This window comes from Heterodontus francisci, chromosome 21 (assembly GCF_036365525.1).
Source record: "Heterodontus francisci isolate sHetFra1 chromosome 21, sHetFra1.hap1, whole genome shotgun sequence".
Classification (NCBI taxonomy): Eukaryota; Metazoa; Chordata; class Chondrichthyes; order Heterodontiformes; family Heterodontidae; genus Heterodontus; species Heterodontus francisci.
In genome coordinates this window covers 53,056,569-53,072,049 of record NC_090391.1, presented here as the reverse complement: position 1 = coordinate 53,072,049, position 15,481 = coordinate 53,056,569, and the positions used below count along the sequence as shown (strand labels likewise).

The 15,481-nt window shown below is 46.7% G+C and overlaps 1 protein-coding gene across 1 annotated transcript; it reads right to left on the bottom strand.

The window, feature by feature from the left end:
- Positions 1–247: 247 nt before the first annotated feature.
- LOC137381125 (probable G-protein coupled receptor 139) lies at positions 248–14,853 on the bottom strand. The gene is made up of 3 exons (XM_068053514.1): positions 14,730–14,853; positions 12,260–12,532; positions 248–1,143 (listed from the first exon to the last, which is right to left on the bottom strand). The coding sequence occupies exons 1-3, from the start codon at positions 14,851–14,853 to the stop codon at positions 248–250; spliced, it is 1,293 nt and encodes a 430-aa protein (XP_067909615.1).
- Between the last annotated feature and the right edge of the window lie 628 nt (positions 14,854–15,481).

Below are 15,481 nucleotides of genomic sequence, written 5' to 3'. Positions count from 1 at the left end.
TTTAGTGTATTTAAGGATGAGATAGACAGATCTTGTTTTCTCTTTCAGGGAATGAAGGGATATGGGAAGCAGACAGGAAAGTGGAGTTGGGACAGTAGTACAGCTATGATCGTGTTGAATGGGGTGCAGCAGGTACGACGGGCTGTTTGATCTACTGCTATCTCTTGTCTTCATATGTTCTTAGAATTTGAGACAGCATTGCGTTCAGGTGCTGAAATGTCTCCAGTACCTCTCATCGTTTATTTATTTATTTATTTTTAATAATTGGGGAAAAGGGATATTTCAGCACATTCTTCAACTGCTCTCTGAACTGAGTCTGGGTCACAACGTAAATCACAGTGTTTGTGCAGCAACTCAGCAGCTGCAGCATGAAGCCCATTTCTTTGACAAATGCAGGTAGAATTACAGACTTATAATCTAACCACCACATCCGTTGGCACATGGAATACACCATTAACTCTGACCATAACAGCATAAAATTGGCCGAGATGAAAAACAGCAAAATTATGGATTTCCTTCTACTCTTCATTTCTGGGTCTTTTGGGTTGTCCACACTGCTGCGGGGCCGGAGTCGCCTTCGAGCTCTGCTGGCATATGCAATGTGTCTGACAGTAAAAACATTGAGCATCAGAATCAAAACAAATGCAAACCCTGGTGTCAGAAAGCTATGAAGGAACGCGATTGTGCCCCAGACTGATGAAAACATAACATGTGATTTTATACGACAAAACCAAGGGGTATTCCCAAGCCTATACTTATCTGATACCAGAAAATACCAGGTGATGTCCTTTAAACTGCTAAGCAAAGTCACTGCTCCAAGTACCATATCTGCAGTTTTCTCAGTGCAATATCTAGTTTTTAGCTTTCGGCAACAAATAGCCACAAATCGATCAAAGGTGAAAGCAACTGTGAACCAGACAGAACAGTCCGTGGCTGCATAAAGCAGGATGGCGTGGATATTACACACACGGATGTAGTAAAGGAAGATAAATGAATCCCGAAAACGAATTGGTATCTGCCGCAATATCAGGTCGATGATAATGACCAGTAGATCCGCTGCTGCCATGGCCACCAGGTAGCGAGTGACACATTTGGAGAGACCACACTTTCCACGTGACAGGATCCCAATCGTCAGCATGTTAACTATGAGAAAGTGAAATTGACAGGGAAATTATACATCAGGCTCTGAGCAACTGCTCCAGCTTGAATGTTTATGTATTTAGATTTGCAGATGTGTTACTGTGTCCAGTGATATACTGAAGTGATTGTACATGTGAAAGTGTCGGTGGTTCCTTAAAAAAGTAATTAGGAAACCGTTGAGGGCGCATGAAAAATAACGGGTGGACAAGATAAAGGAAACTCCCAAGGTGTTTTATAAGCGTATTAAGGGCAAGAGCATAACCATGGAAAGAAGAGGGCCAATTAAGGACCAAAGTGGCAATCTGCGTAAGGAGCCAGGGGACGGAGGTGAGGTTTTAAATAATTGCATTTCATCTGTGTTGACTGTGGAGAAGGCGGTATGGCGATCAGGGAGGGGGTATGCAATATACTGCAGCAAATTGGCATTGAAAGGGAGGAGGTATTAGAGGTTTTAGTGGCCTTAAAACTGGATATATTCCATACCCAGATGATATGTATACCAGGCTGCTATTTGAGGAAGTGTTGGAGATTGCATCGGCTCTGACACAAATTTGAAAAACCTCTCTGGCCACAGGAGAACTGCCAAGGGACTGTAGGACAGCGAATGTGGCACCATTATTCAAGAAGGGTAGCAGGAATAAAAAAAAAGGTAATTGCAGGCCAGTGTGTCCATCATCAGTGGTAGGGAAACTAATTGGAAAAAATCTGAGGGATAGGATTAATCTCCACTTGGAGAGGCAGGGCTTAATGCAGGATAGTCAGCATGGCTTTGTCAGCGGGAGATCATGTCTAATAAATGTGATTGAATTATTCGAGGAGGTGTGTCGATGAGGGTAAAGCAGTTGATGTAGTCTACATGAACTTCAGAACGTGATAAGGCCCCGGATGGGAGATTGCTCAAGAAGGTAAGAGCCCATGGGGTTCACGGAAATTTAGCAAATTGGATCCAAAATTGTCTGACTGGCAGGAGGCAGAGGGTGATGGTCCGAGGGTTGTTTTTTTACGATTGGAAGCCTCTAACCAGTGGTGTACTGCAGGAATCGGTACTGGGACCCTTACTGTTTGTAGTGTACCTTAATGATTTCGACTTGAATTTAAGAGTTATTATCAGTAAATTCGCAGATGACACGAAAATTGCCGGTGCCGTAAATAGTAAGGAGGAAAACCTTAGATTACAGAACGATACAGATGGGCTGGTAAGATGAGTGGAGCAGTGGCAAATGGAATTTAATCCTGAGAAGTGTGAGGTGATGCATTTTGGGAGGACAAGGGAATATACAATGGATGGTAGGACCCTGGAAACTACAGACGGCCAGAGGGACCTTGGGTGTACTTGTCCATAGATCACTGAAGGCAGCAACACAGGTTGATATGGTAGGTATATGGGTTACCTGCCTTTATTAGATGAGGCACAGAACATCAGAGCAGCGAGGTTATGATGGAGCTGTACAAAACGCTAGTTAGACCACAGCTGCAGTACTCTGTACAGTTCTCGTCGCCACTCTATAGGAAGAATGTGATTCCACTGGAGAGGGTGACGAGGAGATTCACCAGGGTGTTGCCTGGACTGGAGAATTTCAGCTATGAACAGAGACTGGATAGGCTAGGGTTGTTTTTCGTGGAGTGTAGAAGACTGAGGAGGGGGTCTGATTCATATATAAAAAATTATGAGAGGCATAGATAGGGTTTTCCCTTAACAGAGGTGTCCATACCCAAGAGGCATAAGTTAAAGCTACGGGGCAGCAGTTTCAGAGTGGACTTGAGGAAAATCCTTTTCATCCAAAGGGTGATTGGAATCTGGAACACGCTGCCTGAAGGGTACCGATCAATTGGGGTGCTTGTCTTGAATTGTATTACACCTCTTGTATGTTGTTGCAGCTGCACTCAAGCAGGAAAGTACAGATCATTCCAGCACACTCCTAACGTGTGCCTTGAAAATGCTGGACGGGCTTTGGCGAGTAAGGGAAATGAGTTACACGCTGCAGATTTCCCAACATTTAACTTGCTCTCGTCATTGCAGTACTTATACGGCTGGCACAGTTAATTTTCTGGCTGAGGATAATCCTCAGTGTGTTGATGTTGTGGAATTCAGGGATGATAATGGCGTTGAATGTCAAGGGGTGATGGATGGATTTTCTGTTGTTGGATATTTTCACTACCTGGCACCTGTGGGGCACGAATGTTATTGTTTCATATTAACCCAAGCCTAAATATTATCCAGTCCCTGTTACATGTGAGAACGGATTATTTCCATACCTGAGGAGTTGCAAATGGTACTGAACACGATGCAACTATCAGCAGAAACCTCAACTTCAATCCTTATGATGGAGGAAAGGTCATTGATGAACCCTGAGAATCACCAGCTGCAATATCCAGACTATTAGCCTCCAACTACCGATACCATCTTCTTTTGTTCACAGTGTGACTCCATCCAGAAGAAAGTTTCTCCTTGATGTAGTTCGGACTCCTTGATGCCACCGTCGATCAAATGCTGCCTTATTGTCAAGGGCAACCACTCTCACCTCGCCTTTTGCTTTGTCTATTATGCCCGTGATTGGAGCAAGGCCATAATGAGGTCTGCAGCCGAGTGGCCTTTGGGTAATCAAAATTGAGCATCTGCAAGCGAGTTACTGCTGACTAAATGCCATTTGATAGCACTGTTGACAACACCTTCTGGCAGGCTATTGCTGATTAAGAATAGACTAATGATATGGTAATTAGCCAGGTTAGATCTATCCTGCGTTTTGTAAACAGGACATATTTGGACACATTTCCACGTTGTCGGGGAGATGCCAGCATTCATTTTGGCTCATGGGCAACTAGGCAAAACTTTGTGGTGGTCAAGGGCGGGCATGGTGGCGTTGGGGGTCGGGGGAGTGGGAGGAGGAGTGGTTGGAGGGTGGGGAAGATGGTTGGAGAATTTCAAAAACTTCGTCCACCCAGAAATCTGACACACTGACGTCAGTTCCAGTTTTTGTCAGTGTTGGGAAAACACAATGGCGGCATTTGCACCACAATGCGTTTCAGCGAACGGCGGGTGCCACGGAAGGACCTCCAAACAGCAGACCAGTAAAACCTGGCGGCACTGAGGAGAGAGACACGTTGCCGTGATCTGTAGACTGCCTGGAGCATTGCTGTTTAGGTGAAGAGCGGGATTTGGAGTTTGCTATGGGACTGCAGTGCTCCACCCTCTTCAAGAACGCCTTGAGCACCGGGGTCACTGAAAGGGAGTCTGGGGTACTGGGGGCTGTGCTAGGTGGTCTGGGGTACTGAAGTTCAACAGGGTACCGTGGGCTTTGCAAAGTGTTAAAGGTCCTGGGGGTCTGCAACAGTTTTCGGGGTTTTTCATGCTGTGCCTGGATGCTAAGTGTTGGTTTGAGGGTATGGCGCAGTACATGGTTGACATGTGTAACGGGTCTGTTTGCTCACACTGCTGAAACAGCGGGCGGGTCATCATCAAGGTTGGGCTCTGAGGTCCATCAGTGATTGCGCCGCGAATATGGATCCTAGGCAGGAGGCCAGATGGGTTGAGCGACCTGCAAAGGAGGCAAGGGACAATCTCATATCAGCTCGTTTGCAGCCATCCTATGTCCATTCACAGAGAGTGAAATACCAGTTTACTGTAATGCATCAACTCTTTTGCTTTCTGCCCATTTGTGGTCACACTCCTGTGAGCGGTTGTAATGGATGCGAGTGCCCATGGGTGAGAAGATGTTAATGAGGGATGTCACTACATTGGCATGGTACCGAGGGCAGTGGCATTATTGGCATAGCCCGAAGGGGGAAGGGGAGGTCAACAACTCACACTTCAGGCATAATGGGACATGGCTTTCAGATAATGAAGCCTAATGATAGAATAGAGGACATTTTAATTAATTAACACAAAACGTATATGCTACACACCTGAAAACTACAGTGTGGCTATGTGTTATTTTAATATGTTTGTGGGTAGTCCCATGCAGTGTGCTGCCAGAGGCACAGGTGGGCTTCAGGTAGGCTGCTGATCAAGCTGCATCTTAGACTGTGATGACTTTGACGGGCATCCTGTCGCTGCCTTAGGCGTGTAAGTCCCGGCTGCCTGGGGATGTCCTGGACAGGTGCACAGCTCTCCATAGGCCTCGCAGCTACTGGAACAGGGCTGCCTGGTGGAAGGGCTGAGAAGCCAGTGGCTGCATTTGCAACGCCCTGCGTTGCGTCCCCAAATGTGGCTGTCAGCTTCCCCACCTCCCTTTGAAGGCTCTCTCAAGCCACCCTGCTCAGCAAAGGAGCTGCAGAAGCCTTCATCTCCTGTTTCTTCTCTTGCCTTGCCACTGCTCCATTGAGCTCATGGTCTGGGCGATCATGTGTAGTCCTGCGTGTTTCTTTGAGATCTAGGTCTCCATGAGAGTTTGCAGTTTCTTGATGGACGAAGGGCTGCTCTCATCGGCCTCAATCCTGGCGACAGTCATGGCATGAATGTACCACTTCATCGTCCACTTATGGTTGCACGTGCTCTCTGGCATCTCCACCAAATGTTGCCTTACCTCTCTGCAACTCCAGTATGCCCCGTGTTGTTGACACCAAATTCTTGTCATCATCCTGGGGCCCAGTGTGAGCCTGGCCACACACAGTTCTCAGAATGTCAGCGGACTCGGCTGTCTCAGCCTCAGCCAGATGCTGGAGCCCGTGTGTCGCAGTCTCAGCATCTTACGATATTGATCCTAATTCAGGGTAGGTAGCCACCGATATGGAAGCATGTGTGCTGCTAGAGGGTGCAAGAGAGTGATAGGATGGAGCATTATTTGAGCAATCCTTCTCCTCAGACGCAGACACCTGTGTAGTTGGTCGTGCAGACTCCTGGAAATGGCTGCCTGCATGAGAGAGGGAAAATATATGTTGGTTAGGCTGTGAAGATCTCCTGATGCCAATCAAGAGTTAAGTGTGTCTCCAACATCGATGTGCACACCAATTGGAGGCAATCCTCACTCTCTTGCACCGGGACTTCATTCTGCCCATCTGATACAGCGTGGCCGCCATAGATGCCAGCAAGTTCCAAGGCCTGTTCCTCAGTGGAGGTGAGTGGACATAGAACTGGCCACCTTCCGAATGTCTGGGCCATCTCCCTCCAATTATGGGCACTCTTGTTCTACAAGAGGAAGGATGTAGATAGTGGAGAATGGCTTAGAGAACAACATGGCAGTTAAGCTATTTATGCCGCTCATCCCCTCCTGGGGAATCTGATGTCTCTCGTGCTGGCACTCGTTGTCAGGGGAAGGGTGTAAGGGGGTGAGCTAAAAGGAGCCTATGGCCGACAGACAGCCATGCACCTATGAGGATGTGACAGAACTCTATCCACCAGCCACCGGATCTCACAGTTACCCTCCCCATGTCCCATAACCTCCAGCATAGGCACATGTATTCCTCAAAAAGGCATGGAGCAGTCGCCTTGACAGAACGCAAGAGAACATTAACCCTCTCCCTGATCTGAACTCAGTTGTGCTGGGTGACCGCTTGGCTGTTAACTGTGATCTCCATCTCGGTTTGCTTGGCCAGGCGGAAGGACCTCCTCTTGCCATTGTGGGTGAAGAGAACTTCCCGTTTTTCTCTTGCAGACTGGAGATGAATCTGCGGGGAGGCATCACTGTACCGTGGGCCCACTCTGTGTCTTTCTCAGCCATCATCATTTGCCCTGGTTGAGGAAGTGGGCCCAGGAGGGTGATGGGTGGTGGTGGGCGTTGAAGCTGGTAACGGAAGTAGTGGGACAATGTTGTCGGCTGCACCAAGCTGCCTATTAATCCGGGCAGGAGTGAATGGAAGGCTGGCAGGCCTTTAAATATGAAACCAGCACATGCTCCGGAGTCATCTGAGGCACTAATCAATGACTCTGTTCCCTCCCCCGCCACGTGACTGGTGGGGACCTGCGACTCCCCTATGCGAAATGCCCATTGCTGTGTAATCGCTGTGCGGTGGGCGCCCATGTGCTGGATGGAAACGCGACACATTACCAGGCCCACTGGTACAGTCCGTGGGCTCATTAAATTCGCCCCCTATTCCATGAGTACACGTCTTCTGTACCTTAGCCAGAATATTGTCAGGTCCCATCGTCTTTGTTGCATCCAATGAATTCAGCTGTTCCTTGCTGTCATGTGAAGTGGATTGCATTGGCCGAAGAATGACATTTGTAATATTGAGGAGCTCAAGGGGAGGCCAAATTGAATCATCCAGTTGGAATTTCTGCCTGCGGATGTTTGCAATCGTTCTGCCTTGCTTTTTGCAATCCATAAGAAGCTCAGCTGTCGTTGATCCTGGGGATATTTGCGGAACATCCTGTTCTAGTTAATTGTTCAATTGAGCACCACTGTTCACAAATGGATGTGGCTGGATTGCAGAGCTTTAGTCAGTTGATTGTGAGATCGCATAGCTCTCTCTGTCTCTTGCGTGCGGCTTCCTGATTGAACAAGGATTGGTCGCCTGGCTTGATGGCATCAGTGGAGCGAAAAATAGGCCATGCCATGAGGTTACGAATTGTGGTGGAATAAATTTTCCCTGCTGCTTATAGCCCACAGACATCATGGAAGACTAGCTTTAAACGGTTTGATCTGCTCTGATCTTCAGACTATGCCCCTAGTCCTTGACTTCACAACCAGCGGAAGCAGTTTCTTTCTATCTACACTATCTGTTCCATTTCACATCTTGGACTTCCTGGTACCTTGTAATTTGGAGGGAAGAATACAACCGCAGTCTGTGTAGTCTCTACGCGTTATTTAAATTCTGGGGTTGATGTAGCACTGTGATAAATCTACGTCACACTCCCTCGAAGGAAATTATTAGTACTATTCCTAAGATAAAAGCACAAAGTGCTGGATTTACTCAGCATGTCAGGCAGCATCTGTGGAGAGAGAAACTAGAGTTAACATTTCAGGTCTGTGACCTTCCATCAGAACTGGTGCAAGTTAGAAAAGAATTAGGTTTTACGCATTTGACGTGGGATGCAGGGAGTGCGTGGGGAAGACAACAAAGGTGAAGTCACACGGGATCAGAGGCGAGCTGGTAAGATGGATACAGAACTGGCTTGGTCATAGAAGACAGAGGGCATCAGTGGATAGGTGTTTTTCTGAATGGAGGGATGTGACGAGTGGTGTTCCGCAGGGATCAGTGCTGGGACCTTTGCTGTTTCTAGTATATATAAATGATTTGGAGGAAAATGTAGCTGGTCTGATTAGTAATTTTGCGGACGGCACAAAGGTTGGTGGAGTTGCGGATAACGATGAGGATTGTCAGAGGATACAGCAGGATATAGATTGGTTGGAGACTTGGGCAGATGGAGTTTAATCCGGACAAATGTGAGGTAATGCATTTTGGAAGGCTTAATGCAGGTGGGAGGTATACAGTAAATGGCAGAACCTTAGGAGTATTGACAGGCAGAGAGATCCACAGATCACTGAATGTGGCAACGCAGGTGGATAGGGTACTCAAGACGGCGTACAGAATGCTTGCCTTCATCGGTCGGGACATAGAGTGTAAAATTTGGCAAGTCATGTTGCAGCTGTACAGAACCTTAGTTAGGCCACACTTAGAATGTTGCGTGCAATTCTGGTCGCCACACTACCAGTAGGACGTGGAGGCTTTGGAGAGGGTACAGAGGAGGTTTGTCAGGATGTTGCCTGGTCTGGAGGGCATTAGCTATGAGGAGAGGTTGGAAAAACTCGGATTGTTTTCACTGGAATGACGGAGGTGGAGGGACGACATGATTGAGGTTTACAAAGTTATGAGCGGCATGGACAGAGTGGATAGTCAGAAGCTTTTTCCCATGGTGGAAGAGTCAATTACTAGGGAACATAGGTTAAAGGTGCGAGGGGCAAAGTTTAGAGGGGATGTGCGAGGCAAATTATTTACACAGAGGGTGGTGAGTGCCTGGAACATGCTGCCAGGGGAGGTGGGGGAAGCAGTTACGATAGCGATGTTTAAGAGACATCTTGACAAATATATGAATAGGAAGGGAATAGAGGGATATGGGCCCCGGAAGTGCAGAAGGTGTTAGTTTAGGCAGGCATCAAGATCGGCGCAGGCTTGGAGGGCCGAATGGCTTGTTCCTGTGCTGTACTGTTCTTTGTTCTTTGTGTTTTGAATGTATTTGAGAGGGCAGGGGTGACAAGGGTGGTGCTGTTGTTGTCTGGCTACCCACCTCTACCTTGCAGAATCTGAGTGCCAACTATCAGATACTTCTTCCTACCTCCCAGTGGATCATGACCCCATCACCTAAAATCAAGCAACTGTCACCAGGACTGTCATTGACCTCATCCCCTCCGGAGATCTCCCCTCTGCAGTTTCCAACTTGATGGTCGTAAAAACCTGCACAGCCCCCTTCTACCTCCTTCTTAAAATTCACAAACAGGTGTGTCCCGGGAGCCTCATCGTTTTAGCCTGTTCCTGCCCCACTGAAATTGTTTCTTTCGATATTGACTGCATCTTTTCTCTGTTGGTACAGTCTCTTTCCAGCTACATCCTTGCCTTTTCGGTCGACCTCATTTTGACATTTTCTAGTTTCCCGGCCCTAATCCTATCCTCTTCACTATGGCCGTCCTATCTCTCTACAGCTCCATCCCCCACCGGGACAGTTTGGGGGCTCTGCGCTTCTTCCTTGAACAGCGGACCAACCAATCCCCATCCACCACCACCCTGCTGCGCCTGGCTGAACATGTTCTCACATTGAAGAACATCTCCTTCAACTCTACTCACTTCCTTCAAGCAAAAGGTGTTGCCATGGGTACTGGCATGGGTTCTAGTTATGGTTGCCTTTTTGTGTGATATGTCGAACATTCCTTGTTCCGGTCCAACTCTGGCTTCCTCCCTCATATCTTTTTCGGTACATTGATGACTGTACCGGTGCCGTTTCCTCCACCCGCCCAGAACTGGGAACGGTTATCAACTTTCCTACAATTTCCACCCTTCTCTCACCTTTACAGGGCCCATCTCCGACAGTTCTATTCCCTTCCTCGAGTTTGCTGTTTCCATCTCTGGCTGTCTATCAATACTCATTATAAGCCCAGCGACTGCCACGGCTACCTTGGTTACATCTCCTCGCCCCCTGTTTCCTGTAAGGACTCCACCACATTCTCCCAGTTACTCTGTCTCCGACGCAACTGCGCTGATGATGCAACCTTCCACGACAGCGCTTTTGACATGTCTTCCCTTCTCCTCGACCGAGGTATCCCCTGCAATGTGGTTGACAGGGCCCTCAACCGTTCCAGGCTCATTTGCCACACTTCTGCCCTCACCCCTTCCCCTCCCCCAATAACCACGACAGGGTTTCCCTTGTCCTCACTTTCCACCCCAGTAGCCTTCACATCGAAAGGCTCATCCTCTGCCAATTCTGCCACTTCCAGCGCGATGCCACCAGCAAACACATCTTCCCTTCCCCTCTCCTTTCGGCATTCCGAAGGGATTGTTCCCTCCACGATAATCTGGTCCACTTCCCCATTACCAACGACACCTCGTCCCTTCCCATGACACCTTCCCATGCAATCGCAGGAGGTGTAATTCCTGCCGTTTTATCTCCTCTCCCCTCACCATCCAAGGCTCCAAACATTCCTCCCAGGTATAGCAGTGACTTAATTGTACCTTTTTCAATTTAGTATGCTGTATTCACTGCTCACAATGGGGTCTCCTATACATTGAAGAGAACAAACGCAGATTGTGTGACCATTTTGTGGAACACCACTGTTCATTCCGAAAGCAAGTCCTTGGGCTTCCGGTCCAGTCTTCCAGTGAACATCAACCCAAGCTCAAGCAGCAACACTTGATCTTTTGATTAGGCACTCTGCAGCCTTGTGGACTAAACATTGAGTTGAATAGCTTCAAGCATGACTGGCCTTTATGTTATATTTAATTGCATTTTTTAACCACGTGTCGGTTTTTCATGTCGTCAGAGCTGCATATTATTTTGCTATTAACGCTCCCTCTGGACTAATGATCTGTCTTTCACCACAAACCGTCTTTGCCTTTGTCTCTGGACAGCTTTGTTTTTTAATGTTTCCTGCCATCTGCCCGATCAAACACCTTCTCTTCCCCACGTCCATACCCACCCCACCCAGCCTCCCTTAACTTGCTGAAAACGAATTACTTTCCAACGTTTGCCAGTTCCGATTTACGATCAGACTTGAAACGTTAATTCTCTCTCTCTCTTCACAGATGCTGCCAGACTTTCTGAGTAATACCAGCACTTTTTTGTTTTTATTTCAGGTTTCCAGCCTCTGAAGTATGTTGCTTTTATTACCCTTCCTACCATATGGTTTCCAGAACTGCTTGCAGCACTCCAGGTGTTGTCTAGCCAGGGTTTTGTCAAGGTGGAACATGACTTCTTCGCCCTGATATTCCACACTCTGGATATAATTATATAATTCTAGTCATGTTATTTACATTCTTATCTCCACCGGCTCACGATGTTTTAATGATCTATGTACCTGGACTGCCAAATCTTTTAGCATCTTCACAATTTCTAGCTTTTTTAACATGAATGAAGTGCCCTGCTCTATCATTTTTACGTCCAAAGTGGATGACCTCGCATTTTTCTACATTGAAATAAAATCTGAATAGTTTTCTCCATTCGCTTAATTTGTCAATTTCTCAGGTAGTATTACCCTTCTATCAATATTGCAATGCTGCCTATCATTGTATCACTTGCAAGGTTGCATAAGTGCTTTTATACCATTAACCAAAGCATTAATTAATCTAGTGAATGGCTAAGGCCCCAACACTGGTATGTGACAGACACTGAGAGTCACATCCTGGCAATGAGAGTATCTGTCTTTTGTTACTGCTGACAGTCCTGCCGTTGAGCTGATTTTCTAACCACGATTCGGATATGGGACTTTATCAAGTGTTTTCTGTAAGTACATGCAAGTAACAGTCCACTATTCACAACCTTAATCACACTTCGGGAAAGAGTTCAAGGACTTAGGGAGGGTGTTTGAGGAACGTTAATACCTTTGTACCACGGGGATGGGACGTCAGTTATATGGAGAGAATCAAAAATGTATGATACTTATCACACCAGAGAGAAAAAACAGCAGAAGGAGGCGAAAATAAATAATAAGAAAGCTAAGCATGACCATCGAAATAACTGGGCACAGAGACTTACCAGTGACACCAACAACAGCGAGGATCGGATAATAAATCTTTTGAAGAACCAAAAGGGAATACTTGACTCGAAGATCTAATGTCAGCAAATCAAAATAATAAGAAAGGTAGTCAAACTCCCAGGAGAAGCTCCTTCTCATTGTTATAATATTCCAATCTAATGGTCTCAGATTCTGATCCATTGTTGTAACATTCCTATCTGTTGTTCTCAGATTCATATCATTCCTCTCCCTTTCTTTGGAGAAGCTGATTCCTGCCAGTGCCAGAGATGATTCTGCCAAACACAATGCAAGCAGTCTCCTATTAATAGAAGGAAGAAACCTATGGAGACACTACTGGGGCCAATGGAGAATAACATTAATTACACTCACTTAACAAACAGGTTCAGTTAACCCTTTTCAATCCAGCACTATACACATTAAAGTATAATACTTATCGGGTTCAAATGGGATGAATGAGGATTGCTGATGGAAGGAAAGGTGGAAATAATGGAGGCAATGGGAAACAAATATTTTACTTCTCCTTGGATGTGGTAGTGGTACCAGAGGATATGGAGGGTGCAACCGTTACCTACTGGTTAATACAAAGAGCGAGAGAGCGCGCGATACAGCGCTGAAACAGGCTCTTCGGCCCACCGAGTCTGTGCCGACCAGCACCCACCCATTTATATCAATCCTGCATTAACCCCATATGAGAATTAGAATTAGAACATTACAGCGCAGTACAGGCCCTTCGGCCCTCGATGTTGCGCCGACCTGTGAAACCATCTGACCTACACTATTCCATTTTCATCCATATGTCTATCCAATGACCTCTTAAATGCCCTTAAAGTTGGCGCGTCTACTACTGTTGCAGGCAGGGCGTTCCACGCCCCTACTACTCTCTGAGTAAAGAAACTACCTCCGACATCTGTCCTATATCTATCACCCCTCAACTTAAAGCTATGTCCCCTCGTGTTTGCCATCACCATCCGAGGAAAAAGACTCTCACTATCCACCCTATCTAACCCTCTGATTATCTTATATGTCTCTATTAAGACACCTCTCCTCCTCCTTCTCTCCAACGAAAACAACCTCAAGTCCCTCAGCCTTTCCTCGTAAGACCTTCCCTCCATACCAGGCAACATCCTAGTAAATCTCCTCTGCACCCTTTCCATAGCTTCCACATCCTTCCTATAATGCGGTGACCAGAACTGCACGCAATACTCCAGGTGCGGTCTCACCAGAGTTTTGTACAGCTGCCGCATGACCTCGTAGCTCCGAAACTCGATCCCCCTACTAATAAAAGCTAACAAACCATATGCCTTCTTAACAGCCCTATTAACCTGGGTAGCAACCTTCAGGGATTTATGCACCTGGACACCAAGATCTCTCTGTTCATCTACACTACCAAGAATCTTCCCATTAGCCCAGTACTCTGCATTCCTGTTACTCCTTCCAAAGTGAATCACTTCACTCTTTTCCGCATTAACCTCCATTTGCCATCTCTCAGCCCAGCTCTGCAGCCTATTTATGTCCCCCTGTACCCTACAACATCCTTCGGCACTATCCACAACTCCACCGACCTTCGTGTCATCCGCAAATTTACTAACCCACCCTTCAACACCCTCTTCCAGGTCATTTATAAAAATGACAAACAGCAGTGGCCCCAAAACAGATCCTTGCGGTACTCCACTAGTAACTAAACTCCAGGATGAACATTTGCCATCAACCACCACCCTCTGTCTTCTTTCAGCTAGCCAATTTCTGATCCAAAGCTCCAAATCACCTTCAACCCCATACTTCCGTATTTTCGGCAATCGCCTACCATGGGGAACCTTATCAAACGCCTTACTGAAATCCTTATACACCACATCCACGGCTTTACCCTCATCCACCTGTTTGGTCACCTTCTCGAAAAACTCAATAAGGTTTGTGAGGCACGACCTACCCTTCACAAAACTGTGCTGACTATCGCTAATGAACTTATTCTTTTCAAGATGATTATAAATCCTGTCTCTTATAACCTTTTCCAACATTTTACCCACAACCGAAGTAAGGCTCACAGGTCTATAATTACCAGGGCTGTCTCTACTCCCCTTCTTGAACAAGGGGACAACATTTGCTATCCTCCAGTCTTCCGGCACTATTCCTGTCGACAATGACGACATGAAGATCAAGGACAAAGGCTCTGCAATCTCCTCCCTAGCTTCCCAGAGAATTCTAGGATAAATCCCATGTGGCCCAGGGGTCTTATCTATTTTCGCACTTTCCAAAATTGATAACACCTCCTCCTTGTGTTACCACATCCCCACAATTCTCCTACCACCGATATACACGAGGGGTAATTTACGATGTCCAATTTACTTGTGGGAAGAAACCAGAGCACCCAGTGGAAACCCACGCGGTCACAGGGAGAATTTGCAAACTCCGCAAAGGCAGAACCCACAACTGAACCCCGAGTTACTGGAGTTGGGAGGTTGCGGTGCTAACCACTGCGCCACTGTGCCACCCGCCAGAGGTAGGAATGAGAGAGGAATAAACCCTGTAGTTGCAGGCACTCAGGCCAATGTCGCTGGTGGGGAAATTTCTGGAGAACAGAATCCAGGACAAACATAGTTATGGCTTTGTAAAACGTACCTAATACATGTCAGGGAGCATGGTTGCAATAGAGTTTATTAATAAGTAACAGAGAGGGTTTATGAGTGTAAAGCGGGTCAATTTATGTATATGGACTTACAGAAATTCTGCAATGAAAGGCCATTTAACTGCCTTGAACAGAAAAATGAAACCCATGGAGTAAAGAGGCAGTGACAGTGTGGAAATGTCGTTGGATAAGGGACAAAGAGATAAGGACGACGGTAAACGGTTGGACAAACTGGGGGAAAGTATACAGTGGTGTTCCCAGGGGCGTCGTTATTCGGACAAGTGCTCTTCTTTATGGGTGCAGGAGAAAATAGACCTGAATGTGCAACTAAAATTTTTCTTAAAGATGGTAGGAGAGGTTGCAAACGAGTGCAGGTTACTTATCTTTGTGAATAGAGGCAGAGAGCACCAAAGCAAGAAAGGTATGTTCAAAGTTGATAACTCACCGATTCAGCCTCATCTGGAGTATTGTGCACAATTCTCGATACCACACTGCAAGAAGGATGTCAAAGTCTTGGAGAGGGTGAGGAGAGTACTGCATCATATCACGGAAGTAAGAACACCCTTTGTGGAGGTACTGGAGAAGGCAGGATTCCTAT

What these genes read in the sequence shown, in the direction of transcription:
- LOC137381125 (XM_068053514.1), bottom strand. Translation starts at nt 14,853, where the DNA reads ATGTTTGTCCTGGATTCTGTTCTCCAGAAATTTCCCCACCAGCGACAT. An exon ending in GGTGGCACAGTGGCGCAGTG is followed by an intron (nt 12,533 to 14,729) that starts GTTAGCACCGCA and finishes TGTGTTTGGCAG; the next exon opens with AATCATCTCTGGCACTGGCA. An exon ending in CGCTGTTGTTGGTGTCACTG is followed by an intron (nt 1,144 to 12,259) that starts GTAAGTCTCTGT and finishes ACTTTCTCATAG; the next exon opens with TTAACATGCTGACGATTGGG.